This window comes from Hemitrygon akajei, chromosome 11 (genome assembly GCF_048418815.1).
Source record: "Hemitrygon akajei chromosome 11, sHemAka1.3, whole genome shotgun sequence".
Classification (NCBI taxonomy): domain Eukaryota; kingdom Metazoa; phylum Chordata; class Chondrichthyes; order Myliobatiformes; family Dasyatidae; genus Hemitrygon; species Hemitrygon akajei.
In genome coordinates, this window is record NC_133134.1 from 110,091,719 (window position 1) to 110,119,416 (window position 27,698).

At 39.7% G+C, this 27,698-nt stretch overlaps 1 protein-coding gene across 1 annotated transcript in view; it reads right to left on the minus strand.

Annotated features, from left to right (window-relative positions):
• Positions 1–27,698, minus strand: part of LOC140735900 (bactericidal permeability-increasing protein-like) — a 50,362-nt gene that overhangs the window by 1,917 nt on the left and 20,747 nt on the right. Inside the window, exons 3-14 of the mRNA XM_073061493.1 lie at positions 27,077–27,208; positions 26,025–26,180; positions 16,031–16,094; positions 15,853–15,913; positions 12,242–12,333; positions 8,126–8,302; positions 5,810–5,869; positions 3,570–3,734; positions 3,399–3,466; positions 2,856–2,898; positions 1,192–1,255; positions 493–569 (exon numbers count right to left, since the gene is read on the minus strand). Of these exons, the coding sequence (XP_072917594.1) occupies positions 493–569; positions 1,192–1,255; positions 2,856–2,898; positions 3,399–3,466; positions 3,570–3,734; positions 5,810–5,869; positions 8,126–8,302; positions 12,242–12,333; positions 15,853–15,913; positions 16,031–16,094; positions 26,025–26,180; positions 27,077–27,208 (1,159 nt within the window). The remainder of the gene's footprint in view (positions 1–492; positions 570–1,191; positions 1,256–2,855; positions 2,899–3,398; positions 3,467–3,569; positions 3,735–5,809; positions 5,870–8,125; positions 8,303–12,241; positions 12,334–15,852; positions 15,914–16,030; positions 16,095–26,024; positions 26,181–27,076; positions 27,209–27,698) is intronic.

Here is a 27,698-nt window from a genome sequence, read left to right on the forward strand (position 1 = left end):
AGTTTTAGTTTGCAATGACGACTTATTCCTGTATGCTGTGCTTCAATATTAAAAGTAAGATGTTTTTTGAAATACAGTATTTATCAATATTCTAATCAAATTCATTGAACAGGTTGCACCTTGTTGCTACTCTTGTATGCTCTGCCAATTCTTACACTGGGTTTAACTTGAAACCACAATTAAAGCTCACTTTCCCAGCAATGTAGGGCTTCCTCTAACTCTAGAGAAAAGTCAGTGGCACAAAACATTTAATTGTGAAGTTATTTTAAAGACATTGTGAACTGCTCACAGTCACTTTACCACCTGTCTGAACATGATGTTGAACCTCTGCACGGTGATGTTAGTTTTCACAGAAAGGACAAGGAGGAGGAATAGATTCCCCATATCCGAGTCCTCAAGGGAAATTGTTCCCTCGTGACTTTTCTTGTGACGTAACTTCATTTAAATGTCATTCATACCATTAAGTGGATTTCACATCATGCCATCACTCACCTGGTTCACCGTTAGCACTGGGTTTACAAAGTCTAAGTTTTTCATACTTGGTAGTGGAACTCCCCTGGCTAGTTTATCTGCAAGCAAAAGTAAGAGAGTTTTCTATGACATCCATAAAAGCTAAACAAAAAGAAAAAGAGGCAGTTGTGGACGATGCAATCCCTTGTCCCCACACAGCATATGGTTCTATGTCATCACCTTTATCCTATGCAAAGCCCATAACTAATATCCACAATCCTGTTGATCACCTAATGACTATATTCAGTGACTGAGACCCAATGCTGTTGTGTAGAGAACTCCCTCTGGGCACCTATTTTGAGACTGTAACCCAACCTGGTTCTAGACCCACTGTCAGGGAAAACATCATCACTACTTCTTCCCTGCCTAGATCTGTAAAACCTTCAGACACTTCCTTAAGATCACCTCACTTTCTTTCAAACTATAGACAGTCAGACCCAGCCTGCTCAATTTTTCTTCATAGGAAAATCCCCACACCCCAGGAATCAATCCGGTGAGCCTTTCTGGCACACACTTTCACCCATCTTTGCGTCATCAGCAAATCTGGACCTATGACACTTGATCCCTGCAACTAAATCATTGATGTAGATTGTGAACCTCTGGGGCCTCAACACTGTTTCATGATTCTCTGTACCTCTCTTTGATTTCAGATATTGCAAAAGTCTTCCATTAGGGACTTACCGTTGACTTTTGGTAACACCACTGCTCTTATTACAATCTTGATTAACAGTTCCAGACCTTGCACCTTCAACAAGAAAGAAAGTGTGAAGAAGGTCACGTAGTTGAAATATCCCAGAATAAAGTTTATGGTAGGGAGGTTAGTCCAAGGGAGGTTGGAGCTGAAAACATGATCATTGAAGGCTCGGAACATCCCAACACATCCTGACTGTTGTACTTCTCATGGGGTCCAGGGTTGGAATGTCAGTTCACTGGTGAATTTGGGAAGTGGACCTGAGCCAGTTTACAACTGAAACAGGTTCAGTAACTACATATATTTCAATGGAGAGCAATGGCTTATTGGGAGCCAGGTAAGTTTTTGTCAAAACCCAACATGGAAATACTGTAGGCCCTTTTTCCCACCGAGTTCATAACATCAAAAAGGCACTGATATATGAATCATACCCTAACCCATTTTATTCTCCACACATTTTCATCAATACCTACCCCACCCCTCCCAATCACCGGATTCTACTACTTGCCCGCACCAAGTGCGGTTTACGGAGACCAATTAAGCTATTGGGCTGGGATGTGGGAGAAAATCCATGCAGTCATGTGGAGAATGTGTGGGCTCTGCACAGACTGCACCAGGGGTCGGGATTGAATCAGGTCACTGGTGTTGAAAGCAAGGAGCTCTACTAGCTATAACACTGTCTGACATAATCTTTTTGAGTAAATTAATTGTTTTTAAAGTTGTTTTGTGTTTCTCAATTTTTAGTAGAGCTTGCTTCGTTACATTTTCTGAAAAGTTTCCTACGTTCAGGAATGTCAGAGACAGTTTTAACTGCAAGTAAAGTTGGTGGGGTGTCTGATCTCCTGTCCAAGCACTCTTGGCTTCCACTGAGCCCTAACAATCAGAAGACATCTTTGAAACAACACGCTGCTGCAGATAAGTACTGTCAAGGGAGCAACAAGTGTGACAGCTCAGATATAGGCCAGATAAAATTGATCCATAGACCCATATGCATTACTGCATAGATATTACAGGGTCCAATCAGCTTTCAAGGGAGGGCCAATGTCAACGCTGGCCACTTCACTTGATCTCAACCAGGATAAAATGATAAAACAGAACTTTCAGATTGGACATCTTTAGAAGTTTTGGAACTCTTGGAACAGTTTGAATAAATGCTTATAATTTAGGGCTAAATGATTATCATGACAGAATAAGTTGAAGATCATTGAGAATGCTCTCCACAAGTCATTGAGGGTTTCCAGTATTTTCTGTTTTCATTTAAAATATTCAATATTCACAGTACTTTGTTTTTGTGAATATAACTTGATTTTCATTGCATGGAACTTGAATCTTTTATTGCTGTTAAGAGATCAAAAACCTGCAATGTTTTTCTTGCTATCAGTGAGGCAAAGGATGTACCTGCCCCAAATATTATGATGAGACATTCTGATTAGGCCCAGAACTGTTCTTTCCTCTTAGTACATGTTGCGTTGTGGGGTACTGAGTGAATACTTCCATAGATTCTTCTGACCAAGCTACTGAATCATTACGCTTAGTAAGTTGTAGTAACATGTTGCCTGTCTAAAGGAATTACTTTGATGAAAATTCAATTCGTATTGAAGAATCAAATTCATGTCAGACAAACAATATCTAAGATGTGAAAAGAGATTCTTACCGGAACAGGGCCCACTCTAGTATGTCCAAGAGACAATCCCAGACTATACAAAAGCAAAGCAGAAGAGCAGAACATGATTATATTACAGAGGAAGTTGTCAGCAACTCTGGTTTTAACAATGCTGATGCAGTCTGACTTTAAACTCTTTCAGTCGCTAAAGGTACATGTAACAAAAACAGTGAAAAGAATTGAGACTTCTCAAGCAAGGTTCAATCTGGTACTTCAGATGGATATTAAAGCTTTTTGGCACTTGGCAAATGAAGAGCAGTTAGCTCTTCTAGGATGCATCTGACCAATGTTTATCCTTTAATGACAAGAAACTTTTAGTATTGTTAAAATAGATTGAGTGGTAATTACTTCACTCTGCATGAACTGACACCATGTTCCTTTTACTGAACTGAGGGCATGAACAGCCTTTCGAGTACAAGCTTGTTTTTTTAAGAATGGTGGAAATTATTTTACCCTGCACTAACTGAAACCATGTTCCCTTGCACTAACTTCTGAGGGCATGAACGGTGTTTCAAGTACAAATTTTCTTCTTACTGATTCAGCGTTACGGACCCAATCACTTTCATCCCTAAGACATTCATCTTAGCGGAGACGCTGGTGTCCTGGAACAGTCCAAAACAAAACAAGAAAGAAGAATCCACATGATAACAGCTTTTCCCAAAATGTTGAGACACGTTACAGAAGAAATAAGATTTTAGTACTTACAATGTTCAGGACAAAGAGTGATACAAGCGATGAGTTTGGGAGGATCGCTAATACGTCAAGGGCAGCAAGTGCTTGAAGGGTGATGTCATTTCTGGCCCTCAGAACTGGTGGCTTAGTGGTGTGGAGGTTCATTATCATCTTCATATTAGGATAGAGCTTTTCCAGCTGCGGGGAAAGATAAGTATTCATATTTATGTGTGTGATTAACTTTTTCTTTCCTTCTGCATAGAACCTGGCTGATCTTTATGCATATGGTTGTTTTATATTTAACGTTTCCAGAATTGGTAGTATTTTGGCACTGGTAATGCTAATTTTTCCCAGTGAAAAGAATGCAAGTTATAAGTTCACACTGCAAACACTCTAAGGTGCAAAGAATCACAATAGACAATAGGTGCAGAAGTAGACCATTCGGCCCTTCGAGCCTGCACCATTCTGAGATCATGGCTGATCATCTACTATCAATACCCGGTTCCCGCCTTGCCCCCATATCCCTTGATTCCCCTATCCATAAGACACCTATCTAGCTCCTTCTTGAAAGCATCCAGAGAATTGGCCTCCACTGCCTTCCGAGGCAGTGCAATCCACACCCCCACAACTCTCTGGGAGAAGAAATTTTTCCTTAACTCTGTCCTAAATGATCTACCCCTTATTCTTAAACCATGCCCTCTGGTACTGGACTCTCCCAGCTTCTGGAACATATTTCCTGCCTCTATCTTGTCCAATCCCTTAATAATCTTATATGTTTCAATCAGATCCCCTCTCAATCTCCTTAATTCCAGCGTGTACAAGCCCAGTCTCTCTAACCTCTCTGTGCAAGACAGTCCGGACATCCCAGGAATTAACCTCGTGAATCTACGCTGCACTTCCTCTACAGCCAGGATGTCCTTCCTTAACCCTGGAGACCAAAACTGTACACAATACTCCAGGTGTGATCTCACCAGGGCTCTGTACAAATGCAAAAGGATTTCCTTGCTCTTGTACTCAATTCCCTTTGTAATAAAGGCCAACATTCCATTAGCCTTCTTCACTGCCTGCTGCACTTGCTCATTCACCTTCAGTGACTGATGAACAAGGACTTCTAGATCTCTTTGTATTTCTCCCTTACCTAACTCTACACTGTTCAGATAATAATCTGCCTTCCTGTTCTTACTCCCAAAGTGGATAACCTCACACTTATTCACATTAAACGTCATCTGCCAAGTATCTGCCCACTCACCCAGCCTATCCAAGTCACCCTGAATTCTCCTAACATCCTCATCACATGTCACACTGCCACCCAGCTTAGTATCATCAGCAAATTTGCTGATGTTATTCTCAATGCCTTCATCTAAATCATTGATGTAAATCGTAAACAGCTGTGGTCCCAATACCGAGCCCTGTGGCACCCCACTAGTCACCACCTGCCATTCCGAGAAACACCCATTCACCACTACCTTTTGCTTTCTATCTGCCAACCAGTTTTCTATCCATGTCAATGTCTTCCCCCCAATGCCATGAGCTCTGATTTTACCCACCAATCTCCTATGTGGAACCTTATCAAATGCCTTCTGAAAATCGAGGTACACTACATCCACTGGATCTCCCTTGTCTAACTTCCTGGTTACATCCTCGAAAAACTCCAATAAATTAGTCAAGCATGATTTGCCCTTGGTAGATCCATGCTGGCTCAGCCCAATCCTATCATTGCTATCTAGATATGCCACTATTTCATCTTTAATAATGGACTCTAGCATCTTCCCCACTACTGATGTTAGGCTGACAGGACGATAGTTCTCTGTTTTCTCCCTCCCTCCTTTCTTAAAAAGTGGGATAACATTAGCCATTCTCCAATCCTCAGGAACTGATCCTGAATCTAAGGAACATTGGAAAATGATTACCAATGCATCCGCAATTTCCAGAGCCAACTCATTTAGTACCCTAGGATGCAGACCATCTGGACCTGAGGATTTGTCAGCCTTCAGTCCCATCAGTCTACTCATCACCGTTTCCTTCCTAATGTCAATCTGTTTCATTTCCTCTGTTACCCTATGTCCTTGGCCCATCCATACATCTGGGAGATTGCTTGTGTCTTCCCTAGTGTAGACAGATCTAAAGTACTTATTAAATTCTTCTGCCATTTCTCTGCTTCCCATAACAATTTCACCCAATTCATTCTTCAATCTGGTGAGCGCACTTGAGCTGGCTTGGTGGAAGCCGCTGTTGATATCAGACAAGGGCACGCAAACTCATGAAACACTTACCTGAGGCATGATTATACCGAAGGAATTTGTGTTTAATCTGAATGGTGACTCTTTCGGGACCTGGGGAAAACAGAAAACAATTAGCAAATTTTGTCTTGGTGTTTTTTTTGTGTGTCCGTGTTACCACACAATCTTCAGAGGCAAATGTGATACGATGGCTAGTGTGCTCCATGGATTTCAAAACCCATATCCAATTCTGAGATGGGATTTGTAAACAATTGCAGATTGCATTGGTAAATACCAAAAGCTTTCCTGAAGTTGTTGCAATTTAGTACTTCAAAAAAAAAATTATTCTCTATTATTAAATCTAGATTCACTGCTACTTCAGCTTCCTAACCTATTTATTTATAGAACATACAACATAGAACACAGAACAGTACAGCACAGGACATGCACTTCAGCCCTTGATGTTAAGACTATAAGACTAAAAGTAGAATTAGGCTATTTGGCCCATCAAAGCTGCTCTGGTATTCCATCACGACTGATTTATTATCCCTCTCAACCTCATTCTCCTGCCTTCTCCCTCTAACTGTGATACCCTTACTAGTCAAGAACCTACCAACATCTGCTCTAAACACTTGGTCTCTACAGCGGTCTGTGGCAATAAATTCCAGAATCGCCACCATCTGACTGAGGAAATTCCTCCTCCTCTCTGTTCTACAGAGACTTCCTGATAGTGTGAGGTTGTACCCTCTGGTCTTTGACCCCCCTCCCCCCCCCCCAACTATAGGAAACATCCTCTCCATGTCCACTCTATCTAGGTCTTTCAATATTCGATAGGTTTCCATGAGATTCCCCCACTTTCTGCTAAGCTCCAGTGTGTACATGCCCAGAGCATGTACATTACATGAACCCTTTCATTCCTAGGGTTATTCTCGTGAATCTCCTCTGGACCGTCTTCAATGTCAGCACAGCTTTTCTTAGATAAAGGGGCCAAAGCAGCTCACAATTCTCCAAGTGCGGCCTGATCAATACCTTACAAAGACTCTGCATTACTTTTATATTCTGGTACTCTTGATTACCACACCTTGGTATCACGGACACCCTGTGCGATACTGAGTAATACTACCATCACTTCTTATCTGAATGGTGTGAACGTGCATGTATTACTGCATAATGTTATGGTAATTCTTGCACTACCATCTTATTAGGGAGCTTAATGTAAAGGAACCCTAAGGAGGCAGAAATCATAATATGATTGAATTCATACTGCAATGTGGGAGGGAGAAGCATAAGTCATATGTGTCAGTATCACAATGGAATGAAAGGAATTGCAGAGGTATGAGAGAGGAGCTTGTCCAGATGGAGGAGGATACTGGCAAGGATGACAGCAGAGCAGAGATGGCACAGTATAGATATGTCCCACAGAAGTTCTAATATGGCAGGGGTAAGTAACCGTGGCTGACAAGAGAGGTTAAGGACTGCATAAAAGCTAAGGAAAAGGCATATAAGGTAGCAAAAGTGAGTGGGAAGTTGGAATCTGGGATGCAACTTCCCACAAGTTGGTGTCCACTTGTGACACCACCACTTGGAAATCCCCCTCTGAGTCACTCACCATCCTGACTTGGAAACATATCGCCTTTGTTAATGTTAACAACATTACCATATCACTGGTGATGCCCACATCCGTAAATGAATAAATAATAATAAAAACAGCTGCTGTTGGTTTAGGTGGCTGGTGAGAGAATCTGGTTGGAGATAGACATGTGTGAGGAGATAGAGTTAGAGGGAATCGGAGATCTGGTATAAACTTAGTGGGCCAAATGTTATGTGGGGAATATGAGTGATGTTCTTTGTGATTTTTATAATCAATAACCGAATGCAGAATAAAGTATTGCAGTTCAGTAATTTTATAACAACAGGATAGAAGCTGTTATTGAGACTGGTGATACATGCCTTCAGGTTCTTCTGAGGGAACGTGCTTTGTTTGTTTCAACCTTCTGACACAGTGGCCTGGAACTTGGCTCATACTTCTGGACTGACACATTGAGTAAATCAGTTGGCAATCACAAAAACATAATGCAACACAGAATCCATCTGCCCAAATTCCACATCACTGCGCAAACGTCACTGCCTCCTCTCCACACACCCTGTCCCTCCATTAGTTTCACTACAAAGGTTAGAACGAGTCTCTGAAAGAGATGTCCAGTCCAAATTTGGAGTAATTGTGACCACAAGGCAGGTAATGCTTTAGTGCTGCATCTCTTCACTGTGTGGCAGCATTTGTTTCCAGAAACACCCACTCCTGCCTGTGAGAAAAATAATCTTGTACCCGCTGAACAATACATCAGGGCAGTGAAGACAGTCTCTACTCACCATTTCATCTGTAATCTTTATTTGCAAAGCTCCAGCTTCGTGAAACACAAATCCTGCTGAATTAGCCAGGAAATCAGATATTCCCAAGTACAACATGTGATTGCTTTGACTGGGGAGGCTGACTGGAGGTGGCTTGAAGGGAAGCTCTTTACGATGTCCCACTCTGAAAACTTCACCCTATAAAAAGAATTAGATATCAAATGCCAGGTATGGGAGAATGCAGGCCCATAAAATGCTATTTAACCAATGCTAGTCTATTCCTGGTTTCCTTTGAAATAGTGCAGATTGCCATTTCCTTGAACCCTCACAGTCCTTCCAGTGAAAGCTTGTGTAGTTGTAAAGAGTGACAGTGTACTGGAAATCAGCTTGGTGCATGGGGTTGAAGGGATCTTGCAGATAATAACATCAACTACCAAACATAAATCACCTTTTAAATTCTTGGTGTCAATGGTAAATATCAAAGGATTTAAAGCCTGCCCAAGGGACAATATTGGATGATCTATCTTGTGCCCAGCACAAGGAAGTGCGCCAGTGTCTTTCTTAGAAGGTTAAGGAAGTCGGGCTTGTCTGTGAACACTCTGACAAACTTGTACAGATGCACTGTTGAAGGTATCCTGACTGGTTACATCATGGTCTGGTACGGTAATTCAAATGTGCAGGAATATAAGAAGCAGCAGAGAGTAGTCCAATACACCACAGGTGTGTGTGTTTAATATTTCAATAATTTTTGAGTAATTTTGTATATTATATGTAGTTTGATTAAACACTCTTGTTTGTTTAAATAACTCATTATGGTTTATATGTAAAAATGTGTTAATTGCATATGTCATGCTACCACGTGATATGTGCGCACCTCGGTTAAAGCAAACCCAAATTAGACCCGTTCGTGCGGACACTGTGTCTTCCTTTGAATTAATCAAATGTTACAAAACATAACATTGTCAATGAGGTGTTTTTAAAATGAACCTGAGGTGGTTAATGACCTGTTAAGGTGGAGCAAGACATTTGAACTGAAAAAATATGCTGTGAGGAACAGTTGAATTTAAAAGAAACATCCCAGCACACGCAGAAACATTGAGTTTAATAAAAAGTCCATAAACAGAAGAATTCAGAATTCATAAAGAGTGAGTACTGGGTGATAATAATCATATAAAAGCAGAAAGAATTGACTATTTTGGTTACATTATGGGTAACAGGCACATGAAGCAAATGAAGTAGCCAATGAGAAATAAGTGCCAATTTTGCTGAAGTTTGACTGCTCCAAGCAAACCAGCAGAAATGAGCTTTAGTGATATTGTCAAAATAACACAGGAACATTCAGAACCAAAGCCATTGTTGAATGCAGAACGCTTTAGGTTTCCTAAGTGGAATCAAAAGCAAGAGGAAACCATTTCAGTGTGTACATGGCTGAAATTAAGAGATTATCTGAGCAACATCAGTTTGGTTATGGTCGTAATGATGTGCTAAGAGCTCATATAGTGTGTGGAATCTTCCAAGAAAGCATTCAAAAATGGCTCCTGACCGAAGCACAGCTTACATTTAAAAGAGCAGTGGAAATTGCCATTTCCATGGAAACCGCAGAGAAATAGACAATTGAGTTGCAGTCAGGAATGAAAGTGAGGATCAGCAAAATTACATAATCTAAACTGAAACCGGCCTGGCTGAACAAATCGTGTTACCTTTGTGGCAGGGGCTCACATACACCAAATAAATGCAGGTTTAAATATAAAATTTGCAGAAAATACAACAAAGTAGGTCACATACTAAGAGCATGTCATGCAGACAAAATGGACAGCTCAGGGAAGAGAAGAAAGCTTAAAAGCCAAGTTGCAATTTCAAAAAGACTGATCTACATGTGCAATGAAAAACCTGATAATGATGAGAGTGACACAGGACTGTGTAGCCTTAAAATCTACAGTGTGAAAATTAACAAAAGACAAGCAATATGGCTTACATCAGGCATGAATAACAAATTAATTAAAATGGAATTGATCACAGCTCAGCTGTTTCAGTCATTCCACAAAATTTGTTTGAACAGCATTTCAAAAATTCTGACCTAATGCCTGCAGATATCCAATTAAAAACTTATACTAGATAAAGTTAACTTCTGTGGGAATGACATCCATAACAGTGAAATACAGCAACCAACAAGCCACATTGAGCTTGCATGTGGTAAAAACAAAAGGACCAGCATTGTGGGGATGTGACTGGCTGAGACAGCTGCGATGTGATTAGAGATCCATCCACCAATTGTGTGCCACAATGAAGCCAACTGAAAGCAAATTAAGAAAGGTACTGGATAATGTCACAACTGCCTCCATGCCAAACACTATGAACTGTTGCCCAATAAAGGATAAACAGGAGTTAATGCCAACCCCTGTGCCTCTGGTTGAAAAGCATATTGGACTAAGGAAGGGCCATGCTGCTCACAGGAAGTGAAAGTGACAAAACCAGTGATCTAACTACAACAGTTTTTGTAGGCCACGTATCTGAAAACGCTTCTGATATTTTAATAAGGCAGTTACTTGTGAAATCTGGCCTGGTTTTAAGATGGATGAGAGTTCAAAGAGTTTCAGGGAAGTTGCAAGCATTTAGCTTTTTTTGAATATAAAGAATCAGAATCTACTGTGCATGTATTAAGGTTATTGCATGAACTTCAAGTGGGAGACAAGAATCTGCTTGTAACAGTAGATGCAAAGACCAAAGCCCTCCTGGGTGAATGGAAGGCCAAAAAGAAAGGAGTCAGTGGAAATACAAAGCAGAGGACTTGTCAGATAATGTTGTGGATGAGGAAACCAAGGGGAGATATCGGATCAAAAAGTGAGCAATAAGAGCATAGTCCAATGAACTAAATGCACAAACTAGAAGAAGAAAAAGGAAGAAGAAGGGTGGTTATTACTATCAGAACCACCTCCTGCATCTCAGAGTCACCTCCTACAACCACCACGGAGGGCGCCCAAAACATGAGATTGATTCACAGCCACAATTCTCACCTGCCAAGCAGAGCGATCCCCCTTGTCAGGCAAGACATTATCCCACAAGAGTAAGAAATCTGCCACAGTGATGAAATATTTCGGCCTGAATGGGACAATTTAAAATTGACTGTGCTGTGGATGTCAGTGTATGGTAGTTGTATTATATAGTATACAGTGCATTTGGTTGAAATGTATTCTCTTTTGAGTTGGAATTTATAGCTAAGCAGGGAGGAGTGTTGTGTATTTCAATAATATTTAAGTAATGTATATATATTGTTTGATAAGTACTCTTGTTTATTTAAATAGTTAACTAAAGGTTATATGTAAAAATACATTAATTGCATAAGTCATCATGCTACCACATAATACTTACATGCCTCAAAGTAAACTCAAACTAGACCCATATTTTCAGACTCTTTGCCTTCCTTTGAATTATTTAATGTTTTGAAGCTACAAAACATAACCACAGGCTGCTACCTCCCCATGAACGGTAGAACCTACAGGAGGCACTGCCTGAAGAAGGCATCATCGATCATCAAAGATCTCCACTATCCGTGACATGCCACCTTCTCACAGCTGCCAGCAGGAGCCAGAAGTCCCACACCACCACGTTCAAGAACAGCTCCTCCCACTGGCTTTTGAAGTCGGTGGTGGGTTTCTTCTGTCATATGGTCAGAAAGGAAAGATGTATGTGGTTTGGTGCAGAATGTACTGCAGTGTACCGGCCATTCAGCGAGGCTGGACTGACAGCACCTTCTAAACCACCACCTAGGGTAAATGAATGGAAGGACCATTACCTGCAACACTTATTCAAAGTCGTGCACAAAGCTCATTTCCAAATATACAGCCAACGTTCCCACCTCCACGAGTCCAACACTAAAGGCACTGCAAAGGTTCAAGCTGGTGGATCACCAGCACTTCTTCAAGGCAACCAGGAGTCAACACCACTTGCTGCCTTTATCAGTGAGTCCACACCAAGGTGCACAATTTAAATAAGAGCATTTCTCAAAGATCACTGACAACCTATAAACAGACAACTGGAAAATAGTCTTGAATACATTTCAAGACAATGGAACTATTAAAACAGTCAATGCCACTCCATCTAACCTGTTTTACATCTCCCTATCTCTCCAATGCATACCTTAAAATCCAGGTCCGCCCCACTGGGTGAGAATTCAATTGGATTAACTAGAGAATAGTCAACCTCAGCAAAGTCATTAAGGCGGAAAGATACTGAAAACAGAGAGGGGAAAGAGCAATAAACTTCAGATTGTACTGCATTAAACATTATTATCCTAAGCATGGTCACATTACACCATTGAACATCTTGCTTATTCATTACTGAACTACGGAGTCCTGTATCTCTCAGCAGCTTGATCAAAGCCAACTGGTTTACAGAGCTGTGGAGAGCCAAATGGAGACACAAGAGACTGCTGATTCTGGAATCTGGAACTCCACACAATGCGCTGACGGAACCCAACAGGTTGGCAGAGTCCAGAAGAAGGGTCTTGACACAAAATGCTGTCTGTCCATTTCTGTACATACAGTAGATGCTTCTTGACCTGCTGAGTGCCAATGAAGCTTTATGTGTTGGTTTACAGAGGTGGCTGAGTCACATCAGCACAAGAGATTCCAGACAGAATTGCCCATCTACGTTGAGTTATTTGGTTGCAGCCAGGGTAAAAGATGATGACTGCTTTTGACTCAGTTTTCCGGTGCCCATGTGGTCTTTTAGTGGCGTAGTTAGGCTCAGATTTGACCTTCTCCACCTCTTAACAGGTGAAATCACAGAAACCAGCTTCCCTTCCACAAACTCTTTCTATACTTCTCACTGCCTCCGTAAAGCAGCCAGCATAATCTAAGACCTTGGTCATCCCAAACAATCCCTCTCTTCCCCTCTCCCATTGGGCACAAAATATGAAATCCTGGAAGCACATACAACAGGCTCAAGGACAAATTCTATCCCACCGTGATCAGACTCTTGAATGGACACACTGTGATCAGACTCTTGAATGGATCTTTTGTATGATAAGATAGTCTCTTGACCTCACACTCTACTCTATGATGATCTTGCACTTTGTTGTGTTTCCCTGCACTGGCTGCAACATCAGCTTGGTTTCACAAGAGTAAGTAGACATTCAGAAATAAGGTCAAACTGATGGCAACAAATTTGCAGAGCCCATGATAGAAAGGACCACCGATAGCTGGTGAACAGAATAGGATGAGTAAAGGGGATTGTGATCAGTGATCGGAAAGGGTGCCAGTGATATGGAGATGCACAGGAACCAGCAGAACAGTGGATAATAGAGAGACAACAGAAGGGTGCCGGAGATAGGAGAAATCTTTGGATGTGCAGTGAGTAAATGCACAAAGGTTCACAGGGAACTAGTGCTTAGAGGTGCGAGGATCCAGTGGATGGAGTCCAGAGAACCAGTGGAACAATGCAATGGACCAGTTGTCAACTCTTGTTGCCCCATTACAGAGGATTTGGAGAAGGTGCAGAGGAGGTTTACTAGGATACTGCCTGGATTAGAGGACATGTGCTTTGAGAGAGGTTGAGCAAACTTAGGTTGTTTTTTTCTGGAGCAGGCAGAGGCCGAAAGAAGTAATGATAGACTACTAAATGATTCCCTGCACGATAAGATGGACTCTTGACCTTACATTCTACCTCCTTACTTGCACTTCATTCTTTACCTGCACTGCACTTCTCCTGTTCTGCATAGTTACGTTGTTCTACCTCAGTGCATTTTGCAATGATGTAAACTGTATGTCCCGAAACACTGACTGTACCCTTTTTCGTAAATGCTGCCTGGCCTGTGGAGTTCCTCCAGCATTTTGTATGTGTCAATTGAACAGAATGCAAGAGAAGCTTTCCACTGTGTCTCGCTATATATGACAATAATAGACCAATACCAAGGAAATAATTAACATCGCCATCCAACGTGCCTCTAAGATGAGCTTTTGCTTTACTCCTATCATATCTGTTGCCAAAACTACATTCCATGGCCTCTAAAACAGAGCTCACATCCTCCTCTACCAGTCTCCCTGATGCTCAAGTCCATTCCTCAGCACTGAGCTTTGATCCTTCAGAGGTTACCATCACCAGGGCCTGCATTTCAATTCTAAGATTCCAACCAAACCAAAACTTGTTTCTCTGTCATCACCTATATAACCCATCCCTTCCATCCTCATCAAGTTGATTGTATAGATCTGTGTACTCTCATATTTTAAACTCTACCTCGTTTTGACATAACTTGACTCAGTCATGTTCTCTTTCAATTCATTCACACCTATCTCCTTCACCTCCCTTGTCTGCATTCCTTCCCTCACAAACTGGTCCTGTCCTTACACCTAGCTGTGCAACCAAATCTTCTATTTCCTTGAAAATATTTGGAAACAAATGGCTGTTAATTGTTGTGCATCTACCATTCCAGAGAGAGTTCTGAATTCTCAGTTGCCTCATCTTTCTGGTGAAATGCTCAATTCAAGCTGACAGTCACTGTTTCAATTGTCATCTCCCTTGGGTTCCTTAATACCACTAAACCAATACAACCGATGATCAGCAGGTCACCTTGTCACTGGTAACTCTGATCACACTAAATGACTATCGTAAGTTTTCACTCTCAGTTTATAGCTTGTGAAGCATTTTGAGATGTCTGTGAAGGTCTTGTATACCAAAATTGATTTTGGCCAAGGGTCTTCATTCTGAAGTATTAACTCTCTTACTCATTGCAGAGAATCTGTCTGACCTATTTCAATTTTTCAGCATCTTTTCTTTTTCATTTCCACTTATAGTGTATATTTATTTATCCCCTTGCTTCCAAGAAGGGTTATTAGTAGGAGTGAGGAATGGAGGGATGTAGATCATGTGCAGGCAAATTGGATTAATTTAATTGGGCATCATGGTTGACACAGATCTAGGCTGAAGAATCTCTCTGTGTGCTGCACAGTTAGTTTTAGGTAGCAGGAAAGGTGTGAAACAGGATGGTTAGGACTAAAGGAAATATCTCTGGCAGGGTAAGATTGTAAGACTTAATGGGGCAGTAAAAGTGGAGTTAAAATCAGATGAGGCTTTAACTTTAATTCACCATCCCACTATGATCCATCAATCTGTAAATTCCTGCACAATGAACACAAGCTCAAGGGACGACATCTCATCTGGATGCATTGCAACCAGTGGGGATCAGTGTTGAATCAATAGATAGCTCACTCTTTCTTTCTGTATGAATCAGCACTGGCCAGTTCTGCCCGCCTTTACTTTGGCACAGTGTTTCTTTGAATTTCTTTTACACCTACTCTGACCTGCAGGTCCCACAGCTTTGTCATCTGCAACACATTCTTATATAGCACAGTTTAATTTGAGCTTAAATCCCTCCTTAAAATGCCACTTCAGGTCAGCAGCCTCACACAAACAGATTTTCCTTTATTTCACCCATGCTCTTCGTCTTCCTGTTCTCTCTGCTGAAACAAGCTTGTTTTCTCTTTTTCCCACTTCTGATGAAAGGCCCCTGAAACATCAATGCTGCCTCTCTCCACAGATTCTTCCCAACCTAATGAGTGTCCCCATTATCTTTGTTTTTCTTTCAGTTTTTCCAGCTTCACTCTCCAATGGCTGCTGGTGGCTAATACAATGTAAGCAAGGACAGATATGGGATCACGATTTTCCTCTGATTCATTCTAGGGAACACAAGGCAACTTCCTCCTGTGAGTCTCTGGAAGGTGATGGAAGAGGAAGAATGTAAAACAACCTACTTTTCATGTCCTTTAGCTTCTTTTCCAGATCATTGATGACATTAGAGACTTGTGGACAAATCTGTGAAGAAAGAGAAAATGCTTGACTGAAGTGTTCTGCCTCATGTTGTACATCTGCAATGGTGTCCGATTTAACAGCTTAAGTATCCAGTATGAAGGCTGAGGGGAGCTGACTTACCTCCTTGTTAATTTTAGACTTAACAGGTTTCTCAACGAATGTGCGGAATATTATCCCCAACCATCTGCAAAACACAATGTTATCTGGTCAGGTCAAATCTTTGCATTGTGCAGAATCACCTGCGAATGCAGAAAATACTCTGGAGTAAGGATGTAGGTTGGCGTGCAGGAGTAAGCATCACAAAATGTTTCACCTGCAAATGTTTCGTGTGAGTAAATTATCTCATTTTGAGATTAGACCTAATCAGATCCTAGTGAATCATGTAAATAGAGCTGATCTAAAAATGCCAGGAGCTGTTCCCATTTTCCATTGTTTGGCACATAACCTTCTAAACCTTTCATATCCATGCACCTGACCAAATTTCTTTTAAATGTTGTTAATTCATCTGCCTCAATTACCTCCACTGACAGCTCAGTCCACATACCCACCACCTTCCCAGTAAGAATACATTGCTCAAGTTCATATTAAATCTCTCCCCTCTCACCCTAAACCATTGGAAAGTGATTGAGTGAATTCACCCTGTCTATGAGCCTCGTGTTTCTCTTTAAGATCAACTTTCACTTCATTTATTCTTTCCGCTGCCCAATGCCATGTTACTGTATGTATCATTAATCATTCACAGTGAATGAAACAGTTTTAAAGTTCTGATCAAGGACTCACGTAAAGACCCTGAAACAACATTGTTAATGTGCCCCCTGCTCTGTCTTTGCAAACTCCTTTCTTCTACTAGTAGTTCTCCTGTCTGTGACCATGCATTTGAAACCATCTTTATCCATTCCTTGTACCTGTAGGGGAATAAGACCCATGAAATTGTCTGCTGGGAGCCAGCATGTGACCTATAGGCTGAATAGCTTCATTTTATGTCTTAATAAATGAACATTTAACTTTGTACCTGTTCTTTTCCCTTCTGCAACACTACTGGGGATCCCTGAGATTTGCATGGAAATCTCTTCAAACAATTTGTGGACTTATTTGCACCACAGTTCATAAATGCCCTGTGACAACTCTTTCCTGAAAACCTCAATGTATCTCCCACCCTGGGCCTCTGATTTTGACTCAGAACTGCTTCCTATTTGTTTTTCACATTCACTACTGGATATATTTATGTCAATGGGGCCAGTTAGGTAGAATTGAGTATCCCACAGGACCATTCTGGCTGTTCCCCTGGATGCAAGGCCATCTCTTCTCCTTGTAGGGCATGCTGGAAATACTCAGCAGGTCAGGCAGCTTCCATGGAAGGATGGGCTAAGTCAATGTTCTTGGTTGCTGGTATTTTATGTTTGGATTTCTATGTTCACTCTTTTTTATTAAATATGTACTCTTGCAACTACCTCATTGTCTCCTTTCACATTTAAGACAAGCTGTTAGCACTGATTTTAATAAATAAATGGGTTGTCTGCAGGTTTGTTGCGAGTGGGGAATCACATTATCTTGTTAGGAAGGATTCCTCACTCTGGATACTGGCAGATTTAGACAACTTTTCTCTGGCAGGTCCATGTGCAGGGCGACTAAAGATCAACTGCACAGAGTACAGGAAAGGTACGTTCCTGTAAGAAAGAAGGACAGGGATGGAAAAATAAGAAAATCTTGAATGTCCAGAGATGTGATGAACCTAGTCAAGAAGAAAAAGGAGAAGTATGTAAAGCTTTGGAAGTTAGGATCAAGCGAAGCACTTGAGGAGTATAAAGAAGCCAGAAAAGAACTAAAGAAGGGTTAGGAAAGCCAGGAGGGGCCATGAAAAGTCCTCATATAGGTGAAAGTAGGATTAAGATGAATCCCAAGGCCAATATATACATCAAGATGGGGGAGGGTGGGACCACTCAGAATAAAGGGGAGAAAATTTCCTTGGATGCGGGGAATAGGAGTGAGGTTCTTAATGACTACAGTATTTATCAAGGAAAAGGATATGGAGGATCAGAAGATCAGTGTTGATGTTAAAATACATTAGGGCATTTAGATGTCAAGAGGAGGAAGTGTTGGGCATACTAATGAGTACACTGAAGTGCATAAGTCCCCAGGTCCTGATAGGATTTACCCCAGGTTATTGTAAGAGGCAAGAAATGAGATTGCTGGGCTCCTTGCATCCTCTTTAAACACAGGTGAGGCCCCGGAAGGCTGGCAAGTGGCTAATGTACCTCTATTCAAGAAGGGAGCAAAGGGAAGTGCTGGGAACTATAGACCGATGAGTTTCATGTCAGTTATAAGGAAATTGCTGAAGAAAATTCTTAGGGATAGGATATATGAGCATTCGGAAACCCATGGCCTAATTACAGAGAGCCAGCATGGCTTTGTGTGGGGCAGATGGTGTCTGACCAACTTTTTTTTTAAACTTTTTTTTATTAAGTTTTCAGATGGTTACAGAAAGAAAAAAAAAGAATACCCTTCCCCCCTCCGCTTAGCCCCTCCCCCCTAACATCCCTGTAGAAAGAAAGAAAGAAAGAAAGAGTGCCTGGATATCGGAAGATCCCCACATGCTCCACGGAGTTCGTAATAATTTTAGTAGATATATTTATGTCTTTCCCCAAATAACCAATTATTTTATCTTCAGAGCACCTATATATTTAATCCTGTCTTTTGTAAATAAGGGCACCAAATTTTCAAAAATGTTTCATATTTATCTCTTAAATTATAAGTAATTTTTTCAAATGGAATACAGCTGGAAATTTCATTCTTCCAACGATCTATACTTAAGTATGCATCCGATTTCCAAGTAACTGCAATAGCCTTTTTGGCTACTGCCAGTGCAATTTTTATGAATTCTTTCTGATATTTATTCAATTTGGGTTTCGATTTTATCCCTTCAATTTTGCCTAATAGAAATAATATTGGATTGTGGCCACCCAATTCCTAGCGCACTCGAACTGGCTCACAAATAGCCAGCGCGCCGGCACAAAGGCAAGGTCTGCTTCACCAACAAAGGGAAAAGCCTGCGGGGGTTTGTGAGTACGTGCCCCTTACAGCATCCGCGCCCGGGGAGGGCGGGATGAGGGAGGCTTTAAAGCAAGGCTGTGAAGTTCGAATAAAATCTTCTTCTTTAATTGCAGTTTACCGACTCTGTGTCGTTATTTTAGCGCTACATGTAGCACACCGCTACAGGATTATGTGGAGGTTGTGTTCCAATAATTTGTTCCAATAAAACTCTTAAATTTGTCCAAAAAGGTTGAATTTTAGAACAAGACCAAGTAGAATGTAAGAAAGTACCAATTTCTTGGTTACATCGGAAGCACTGATCAGATAAATTTGGATTTAATTTATTTATCTTTTGTGGTGTAATATATAGTTGATGTAAAAAATTATATTGCACTAATCTTAACCAAACATTTATTGTATTTGTCATACTATCAAGACATAGTCTTGACCAATTTGTTTCTTCAATTTTAATATTCAAGTCACTTTCCCATTTTTGTCTTGACTTATGGACTCGTTTAGTTGCCTGTTTTTGAATCAAGCTATACATGCAAGGAATAAATTTTTTGGTTTTTCCTTTTTGAATTAAAGTTTCTATTTCACTAGATTTTGGCAATAACATTGTTTGACCTAATTTTTCTCTTAAGTAAGCCCTTAATTGGAAGTAACAAAAAAGAGTGTTGCTTGATACTTTATATTTATTCTTTAATTGATCAAATGACATTAATATACCTCCTTCAAAACAATCTCCTATATATCTAATCCCTTTTTGAAACCAGTTGTATAAAAGTTGGTTATCCATTGTAAAAGGAATAAGTTTATTTTGAATTAAAGATCTCTTTGCTAATAAAGATTTCTTTATCTCATCATCAATATTTATCTTATTCCATAAATCAATCAAATGTTTTAATATTGGAGATTCTTTCTTTTCCCGTATCCATTTAGATTCCCACTTATATATAAAATCTTCTGGTATATTTTCTCCTATTTTATCTAGTTCTATTCTAATCCATGCCGGTTTATCTTCATCAAAAAAAGATGCAATAAATCTAAGTTGATTTGCTTTATAATAATTTTTAAAGTTTGGAAGTTGTAACCCTCTGAGGTCAAATTTCCATGTCAATTTTTCCAACGATATTCTTGACATCTTACCTTTCCAAAGAAACTTCCTCACATATTTATTTAACTCTTGAAAAAACTTCTGGGGTAGTTGTATTGGTAGTGATTGAAATAAGTATTGTAATCTAGGGAATATATTCATTTTTATGGTATTTACTCTACCTACTAATGTTATTGGTAATATCATCCATTTATCAAGATCTTCTTGAATTTTTTTCCAATAATGGTAAGTAATTAAATTTGTATAAATTCTTTATTTCATTATCGACTCTTATACCTAAATATTTTATACCATTTGCCGGTCATCTAAATTGAGTTATTAATTGACATTTTCTATAATCTCCTTTAGTAAGAGGTAAAATTTCACTTTTATCCCAATTTATTTTGTAACCTGATATTTTCCCATATTCTTCTAATCTATAGGATAATTTACGCAACGAGTGCAATGGGTTTGTTAAATAAAGCAGAACATCATCAGCAAATAAGTTAATCTTGTATTCTTCCTGACTAACTCTGAAACCCTTAATATCTGGGTCCATTCTAATTAATTCAGCTAATGGTTCTATCGCCAACACAAATAAAGCAGGTGATAATGGACAACCTTGCCTAGTTGAACTTGTGAACTGAAATGATGTTGAAATTTGACCATTTGTCACTACTTTAGCTTTGGGATTAATAGTTAAGGTTTTGATCCATTTTATAAAAGATTCCCCTAATCCATATTTTTCCAATACCTTAAATAAAAAATCCCATTCCAATCTATCAAATGCTTTTTCTGCATCTAAAGCAACTACCACACTCATTTCCTCCCTCTTTTGAGCCAAATGAATTATACTAAATAACCGAGTTACATTATCTGCCAATTGTCTATTTTTAATAAATCCTGTTTGATCCATATGTATTAATTTTGGTAAGTATTTAGATAGTCTGTTAGATAAGATTTTTGCTATTATTTTATAATCAGTATTTAACAAAGAGATAGGTCTGTATGATGTTGGCTTTAAAAGATCTCTATCTTTTTTTGGCAATACTATTAAAATAGCTGTCGAAAAAGATTCTGGAAGTTTATGCGTTCTTTCCGCTTGATGTATTAACTCCATAAAAGGAGGAATTAATAAATCTTTAAACTTTTTATAAAATTCACGCAGAAAACCATCCTCTGCTGGAGATTTATTACTTTGAAATGATCCTAAAGCTTCTTCAACCTCTTTTAATGTAAAAGGCATATCTAATCTCTTCTGTTCTTCGGTATTTAATTTTGGAAGAGTTATTTGTGATAAAAACCTTTCTATCTTAACATTATAATTTTGTGATTCTGATTTATACAATTCAGAATAAAAATTCTTGAAAGTTTCATTAATTTCTAAAGGTTTATAAGTAATTTTATTTACTCTTGTTCAAATTGCTTTTATCGTTTTAGAAGTCTGGTCTGTTTTTAACTGCCATATTCCTTCTTAATTTTAGAAGTGTAACTTATTATCTGACCTCTCAAATATGCCTTCATTGCTTCCCACAATATAAATTTATCATCAACTGAATGTGAATTTGTATCTAAAAAGAACTGAATCTGCTTTTTCATAAAATCACAAAAATCTTGACGTTTTAGTAACATTGAATTAAATTTCCATCTATAAATTGGTTCCTCTTTATCTATCATTATCATTGTCATTATCAAAGGAGAGTGATCCGACAATATTCTCGCTTTATATTCCATGTTTTTCACTCTATCTTGCATATTCGTTGATAATAAGAAAAAATCTATCCTTGAATATGTTTTATGTCTATTTGAATAAAATGAGTAATCTCTTTCTTTTGGGTTAATTCTTCTCCATATATCAATCAAATTTAAGTCTTTGATGGAGTTAATTTTGCTACTTTTAATTTTGTGACAACCTTTGTTGATCTATCTAAAACTGGATCTAAACAAAAGTTAAAATCTCCACCTATTAATATTTTGTCATGTGTGTTAGCCAAATTCAAAAAGACCTCTTGTATAAATTTTACATCATTTTCATTTGGTGCATAAATATTCATAAGAGTCCATAATTCTGAAAAAAATTGACAATGTATAATTACATATCTCCCTGCCAAATCAATTAATACATTTTGTATTTTAATTGGTAAATTTTTATTAACCAAAACTGCAACTCCTCTCGCCTTTGAATTAAATGAAGCTGCAATAACATTTCCAACTCAGTCTCTTTTTAATTTCTGATGTTCTATCTCCGTTAAGTGTGGTTCTTGTAAAAAAGCTATATCTATTTTCATTTTGTTTATGTATGTTAAAATTCTTTTTCTTTTCACCGGTCCATTAAGCCCATTAACATTAAAACTTTAAAAATTCAGTAAATTAGTCATTATTTTCAATTATGTTACTCCAATCTATAATAATACCTAATCTTTCAACTTTCGTGGTATCTTGGGAAATCTTTCTAAAATTCTCCATGTTGCTATGTGTGTCCCCACCGATCATCCAGGCAGAAAGATATAAGAAAAATAGAGTGTAAAGAAAAAAACAAAATACCCCCCTACTAATGTTATGAAAAAAAAAGAACACATTACCCCCCTCTATTGTATGGGTCATGGCGATCGCCATGTTTACACACGTGAATCCCGCAGTAATCGATCCAAAGCTCCCCAGCCCACCCGTAACATAAAAAAGTATATATATAAGAAGAAAAAAAATACTATTCTCGATTAGTATATCTGAAATTTTGCTTTTCTCCCCTATGTCATCCTTAAATGTCCATGACTTCCATACACTGTCTCTGTCTTCATCTTTAATCCATTACACTTGGAAATCTCTATGTGTAATTAGAGAGTATTTGGAAGTTTTTGTGCAAACTCCTCCGCTTCTCGATAATCGGTAAAAAATCTTCTTTTTCCCTCCTCCAAAAAAATTATCAGTGTTGCTGGGTGACGCATTATAAATTTATAACCCTTTTTCCATAAAACTCTTTTCACTGGGTTAAATTCCTTCTTTCTCTTCAAAAGGTTATAACTTATATCAGGATAGAAAAGAACTGCCTTCCCTGCTATCATCAATGGCCAATTTCTCTTTTTGGCACATTGGGCAGACGCCTTCAGGATCTTTTCTTTATCTTGGTATCTTAAACATTTTATCAAGATTGATTGTGGATTTTGGTCAGCTTGAGGTCTTGACCTGAAGGCTCTATGAGCCCTTTCAATTTCAATTAGAGTTTCTCCTTCCATTTCCAATTTTTCAGGAATCCATTTTTGAAAAAAATTTATTGGATCTTCTCCTTCTATATCTTCTTTAAGTCCAACAATTTTAATATTATTTTGTCTACTAAAATTTTCAAGCTTATCAACTTTTTCCAGCATTTGTTTTCTTTCTGATGTCCAGGCAGTAATATAATCTTCCATTTTATTCATTCTTTCAACCATGTCTTCCATTGTAGTTTCCAAATCTATAATTCTCTTTTCCATTTTTTCCTGTCTTTTTGTCATTTTCTCAAACATAGTCTCCACATTTATCATTTTTTTGATTACTTTTAATGCGCCTAATTTACGCATTATTTGCATCAAAGTCTTTTCTATATTTCCAGAAAAACTTTTACCTCCATCTTTGTCTGATTTTTCCAGAGAATCTGACTCTCCCTCAGATTCACTTTCACTTTCGGTTTCAGTCGTAACTGGGATTTGTAGTTCAGGTTGTTCTCGTTTGCGCATGCTCCTTCCTTCACGTTTGCGCAGTTCTCGTTGGTCTTTCTCTCTAGAAACAGTCAACGACGCCGCAGCCCCCCGCCCTGCATCACCGGCGGCACAATGCACCCAAGCCCGCGGCTCCCCGGCAGAGGTGGGCCCTGATTCTGTTCCAACTTGCTTTGTCTTCACGGTAGTAGTTTTCTTCATCTTCTGTTTATAAGGCATAACTTGAAACAATCCGGAGTAGTTTATAAGTAACTTTTAGAAAGTATTGACTAACTTTTCTTCACTTAAACATTAATTTACTGATTTTTTACAGGAGAGCTGGGTTCCAGCGTCTCGATCCTACGTCATCACGTGACGTCTCCCATGTCTGACCAACTTGATTGAGTTTTTTGACAAAGGGTTGTTGTCTACATGGAAAGAGACTGATGAGGCGGGGTTGTTGTCTACATGGATTTTACTAAGGCATTTGACAAAGACACTCACGCGTGCAAATCCAGAAGGTTAAGATGCAAGGGGCCCGGAGTGAATCGGTGGCTTGTGCACAAGAGACAGAGGGTGGTGGTTGAAGGGACTTATTCAAGCTGGAGGTCTGTAATTAGAGGTGTTCCTCAGGGATCTATGCCAGAACCTCCACTATTTGTGATGTATATAACTGACCTGGATGAAAATGTAGGTGGGTGGGTTAGTAAGTTTACTGATAATACCAAGACCGGTGGAGTTGTGGATAGTGTAGAAGATTGGCAAAGAATACAGTGTGATATAGATCATTTGTAGGTATGGACAGAGAAATGGCAGATGGAGTTTAACCCAGACAAATGTGAGGTGTTGCACCTTGTGAGGCAAATGGAAGGAGACAGCACACTGTTAAGGGCAAGATCTATAACTGTGTTGCTGAGCAGAGAGATCTTGGGGTCCAAGTTCATAGCTCCTTGATAGTGGCAATGCAGGTCAATAAGGAATTAAGAAGGCTTTGGAATGCTTGCTTTTATTAGTTGAACCATTGAGTTCAAAAGTTAGGTAGTTATGTTGCAGCTTTATAAAAGTCTGGTTAGGCCACATCTGGAGTATTGCAGACTGTTCCCATCGTACCACAACAGGAAAGCCGTTGAAGCTTTAGAGAGGGTACAGAAGGATGCTGTCTGGTTTAGAGGGCATGTGCTATCATGAGAGGCTGGATAAAATTGGGTTGCTTTCTCTGGAATGCCAGAACTGAGGGAGATCTGACAAAGTTTATAAGATTATGAAAGTAAACAGGGCTAGCTTTTTCCCCATGGTTGAAATATATAATACCAGAAGGCATGAATTGAAGGTGAGAGGGGGGTGGGTTCAAGGGGGATGTGAGGGGTAAGTTTTTTAATCAGAGTTGTGGATGCACTGCCTGGTATGGTGGTAGTGGCAAACACATCAGAGGCTTTTAAGAGACGTTTGGATAAGCACATGAAAGTGAAAGAGATGGAGAGATATGGACATGGTGTAGGTGGGAGGGATTAGTGTTTGGGTGGTGTTGATTGCTTTTTAGCTGGTTCGACATAGAATTGTTGGCTGAATGGCCTGTTCCCATGCTGTACTGTTCTATGTTCTATGTTCTATCATTTCTCGTGGGAAGTTTCAACTCCCTTGGTTAGTCCGCTGATAGTGATTTTCCCTTTCAGATACACAGCCACCCCTGGAAATCTGAAGTGGGAACAGAAAATGCACTGGAGGAATTCTGAACTGATTATTAACTCTGCTCCTCAACCCACAGGCGTGGCCTGACCTGTTGAGTGTTTCTAGCAGGTTTGGCCATTGCCATTAATTCTCTGACATCTTTAAAGGCCAAAAAGGTGGGGGCAGTGCGGAGCCAGTTTCAGGTTAATTAGGGAATGGATTTTTCTGCTATACAAGGGCAGATCCCTTCTCACAGCTACCAGATCTCCCATGGTGCTGTTAAACCCTAGGTGCACAAATCATTACTTTGGACTTTAGCAACAATCTTTGTGTCTGTTGGTGGTCAAATCCTGACCAATGAACTTTTCTGGTAATTTATGGGAAAAGGCTAATCTAAAATGAGAATTACCCAAACTGGGGCTCAGTACTGAAGACATTACCTTCTTGCTCACTAAATCCGACACCACTTACACAACCTGAATATACAGATTCTATCGTAATTAACTCTTTTAAACCACCATTCACCTTCTAGTCCTCAAATGAAGAATCCCCACTGAGCAAGAATGCAGAGGAATGAAGGAGAGGAAGAGAACACAAGGGAGAGAAAGAGCAAAGAAGTTTCTTTCCAAAAGTGCTTATGCATTACCTTTTACTTTTGTTGAACCTGACTTTCACACCACCTACTCTGGATGAACAGGCAATGCTGCGCACCGCAGGACGGCCTGTATTGTCCCGGGTCAGTCCAACAGTCTGTGATATTGAGAGCCCGCTCACAGTTACCACAAACGATCCACTCATCCTACTGCAGTAGGGAGAAGCCAAAAAATCATTAGGTTAAATAAGCACAAGAAGACAGATTGACAAATGAACTGAGAACCAGACCTCTGCTGATGTTTATTGTCCCAGTGTCTGGTATTAAACCCCTCTCTACTGGGGGCTGGAGGATTAGAGTTTGGAATAGTGGGTGTTCTTCCAGAATTGCATAACATTTGTAGTAGAGAAAAAGGCCATTCAATTTTGTCCTAGAGATAATGTTGCGCCATCTTTCTCCCAAGGTGTCCTTAGCTTCTTTTTTTCCATTGATTTCATGTCTCTCCAAGGTCTGGAGTACTCCCTGGGTAAATCAGAGACTACTAGCCTCCTTGAAATACTACAACAGCAACCTACTGTCTGGGATTCAATGACTCAGTTTTGTCCACTTTCACTGAGCCTGTAAGTGTCCAGTCGGAGTCATACTACAGCAATCTTTAAATGCGAATATTGCAACAAACTACTATCTATTCTTTTTTGTTTTGAAGAGAAGGTTTGTGGTTGGGGTGAGATTTCCCAGAATTCTTTTCACAGACACAGTTTTTATTTGCAGACTTGCTGGAGTCAGGAAAATAAACCACACCGCTCTGCTGGGAACTCAGTTTTGTTTCTTTGCTGATTATTGATGACAGAACTGGAACCAGGCTGTCACACCTCAAATCCACTTCACAGTGAGCTGTACCCAAATGGGAGACAGTGGGCAGAATGATGGGAGCTGTGCCCTAGCCTCTAATCGTCTCTGTTCCCCTGGGCAACAAGGTTACAGCAGACTATCGTCACTTTCCAAAATCCAACCCAAAACAGGGAGAGTGAGGGTACACTGTCACCAACTGGAATCCTCCAATAGCTCAGGAAGAATGAAAAGTAAAGCAAGGTCTGAATACTTACAAGAAACGGCGCTTCTTTACTCTAAAATTGCCCCTCACACTAATGTAGCCATTAGCGATGGAAAGCTGGATGCCTTTCCCAGCAACGAATTTCACAGAGGACTGAGGCAAGCCAAACTGTGTAATCTGAAAGCTGGAGGCAAGATAGGTGCAATGAGTTATTGTTATATTGTTACAGAATGTAGAACATTTAACAACACAGGAACCGGTCCTTCAGCCCACAATATTGTACCGAGCTAATTAAGCTAATGACACCTAATCCCTTCTGCCTGCACATGGTTCATGTCCCAGCATTCCCTCTTAAATGCCTCTATTGTATCTTCATCCACAACTTCTCCTGCCAGCACATTCCAGCCACCCACTGCTCTGTGTGAAAAACGTGCCCCTCACATCTCCTTTGAACTTTCGCCCTCTCACTTTCAAGTGCAAGTCCTCTGTGGTATTGGAAGTGTGCTGTTTGGCCAAGTGGATATTACCAGGGGACCAAGGAATGCACTAGAGGAGATTCAACCTTGAAAAGAGAGCAAGGATTGAGAACATTGCAGATTTGGTCAATCTACAGTTGGATTAGACAGTATAATTGTTATTTCTCTACAGGTGAACTACCTTATGACTGTTTCTAT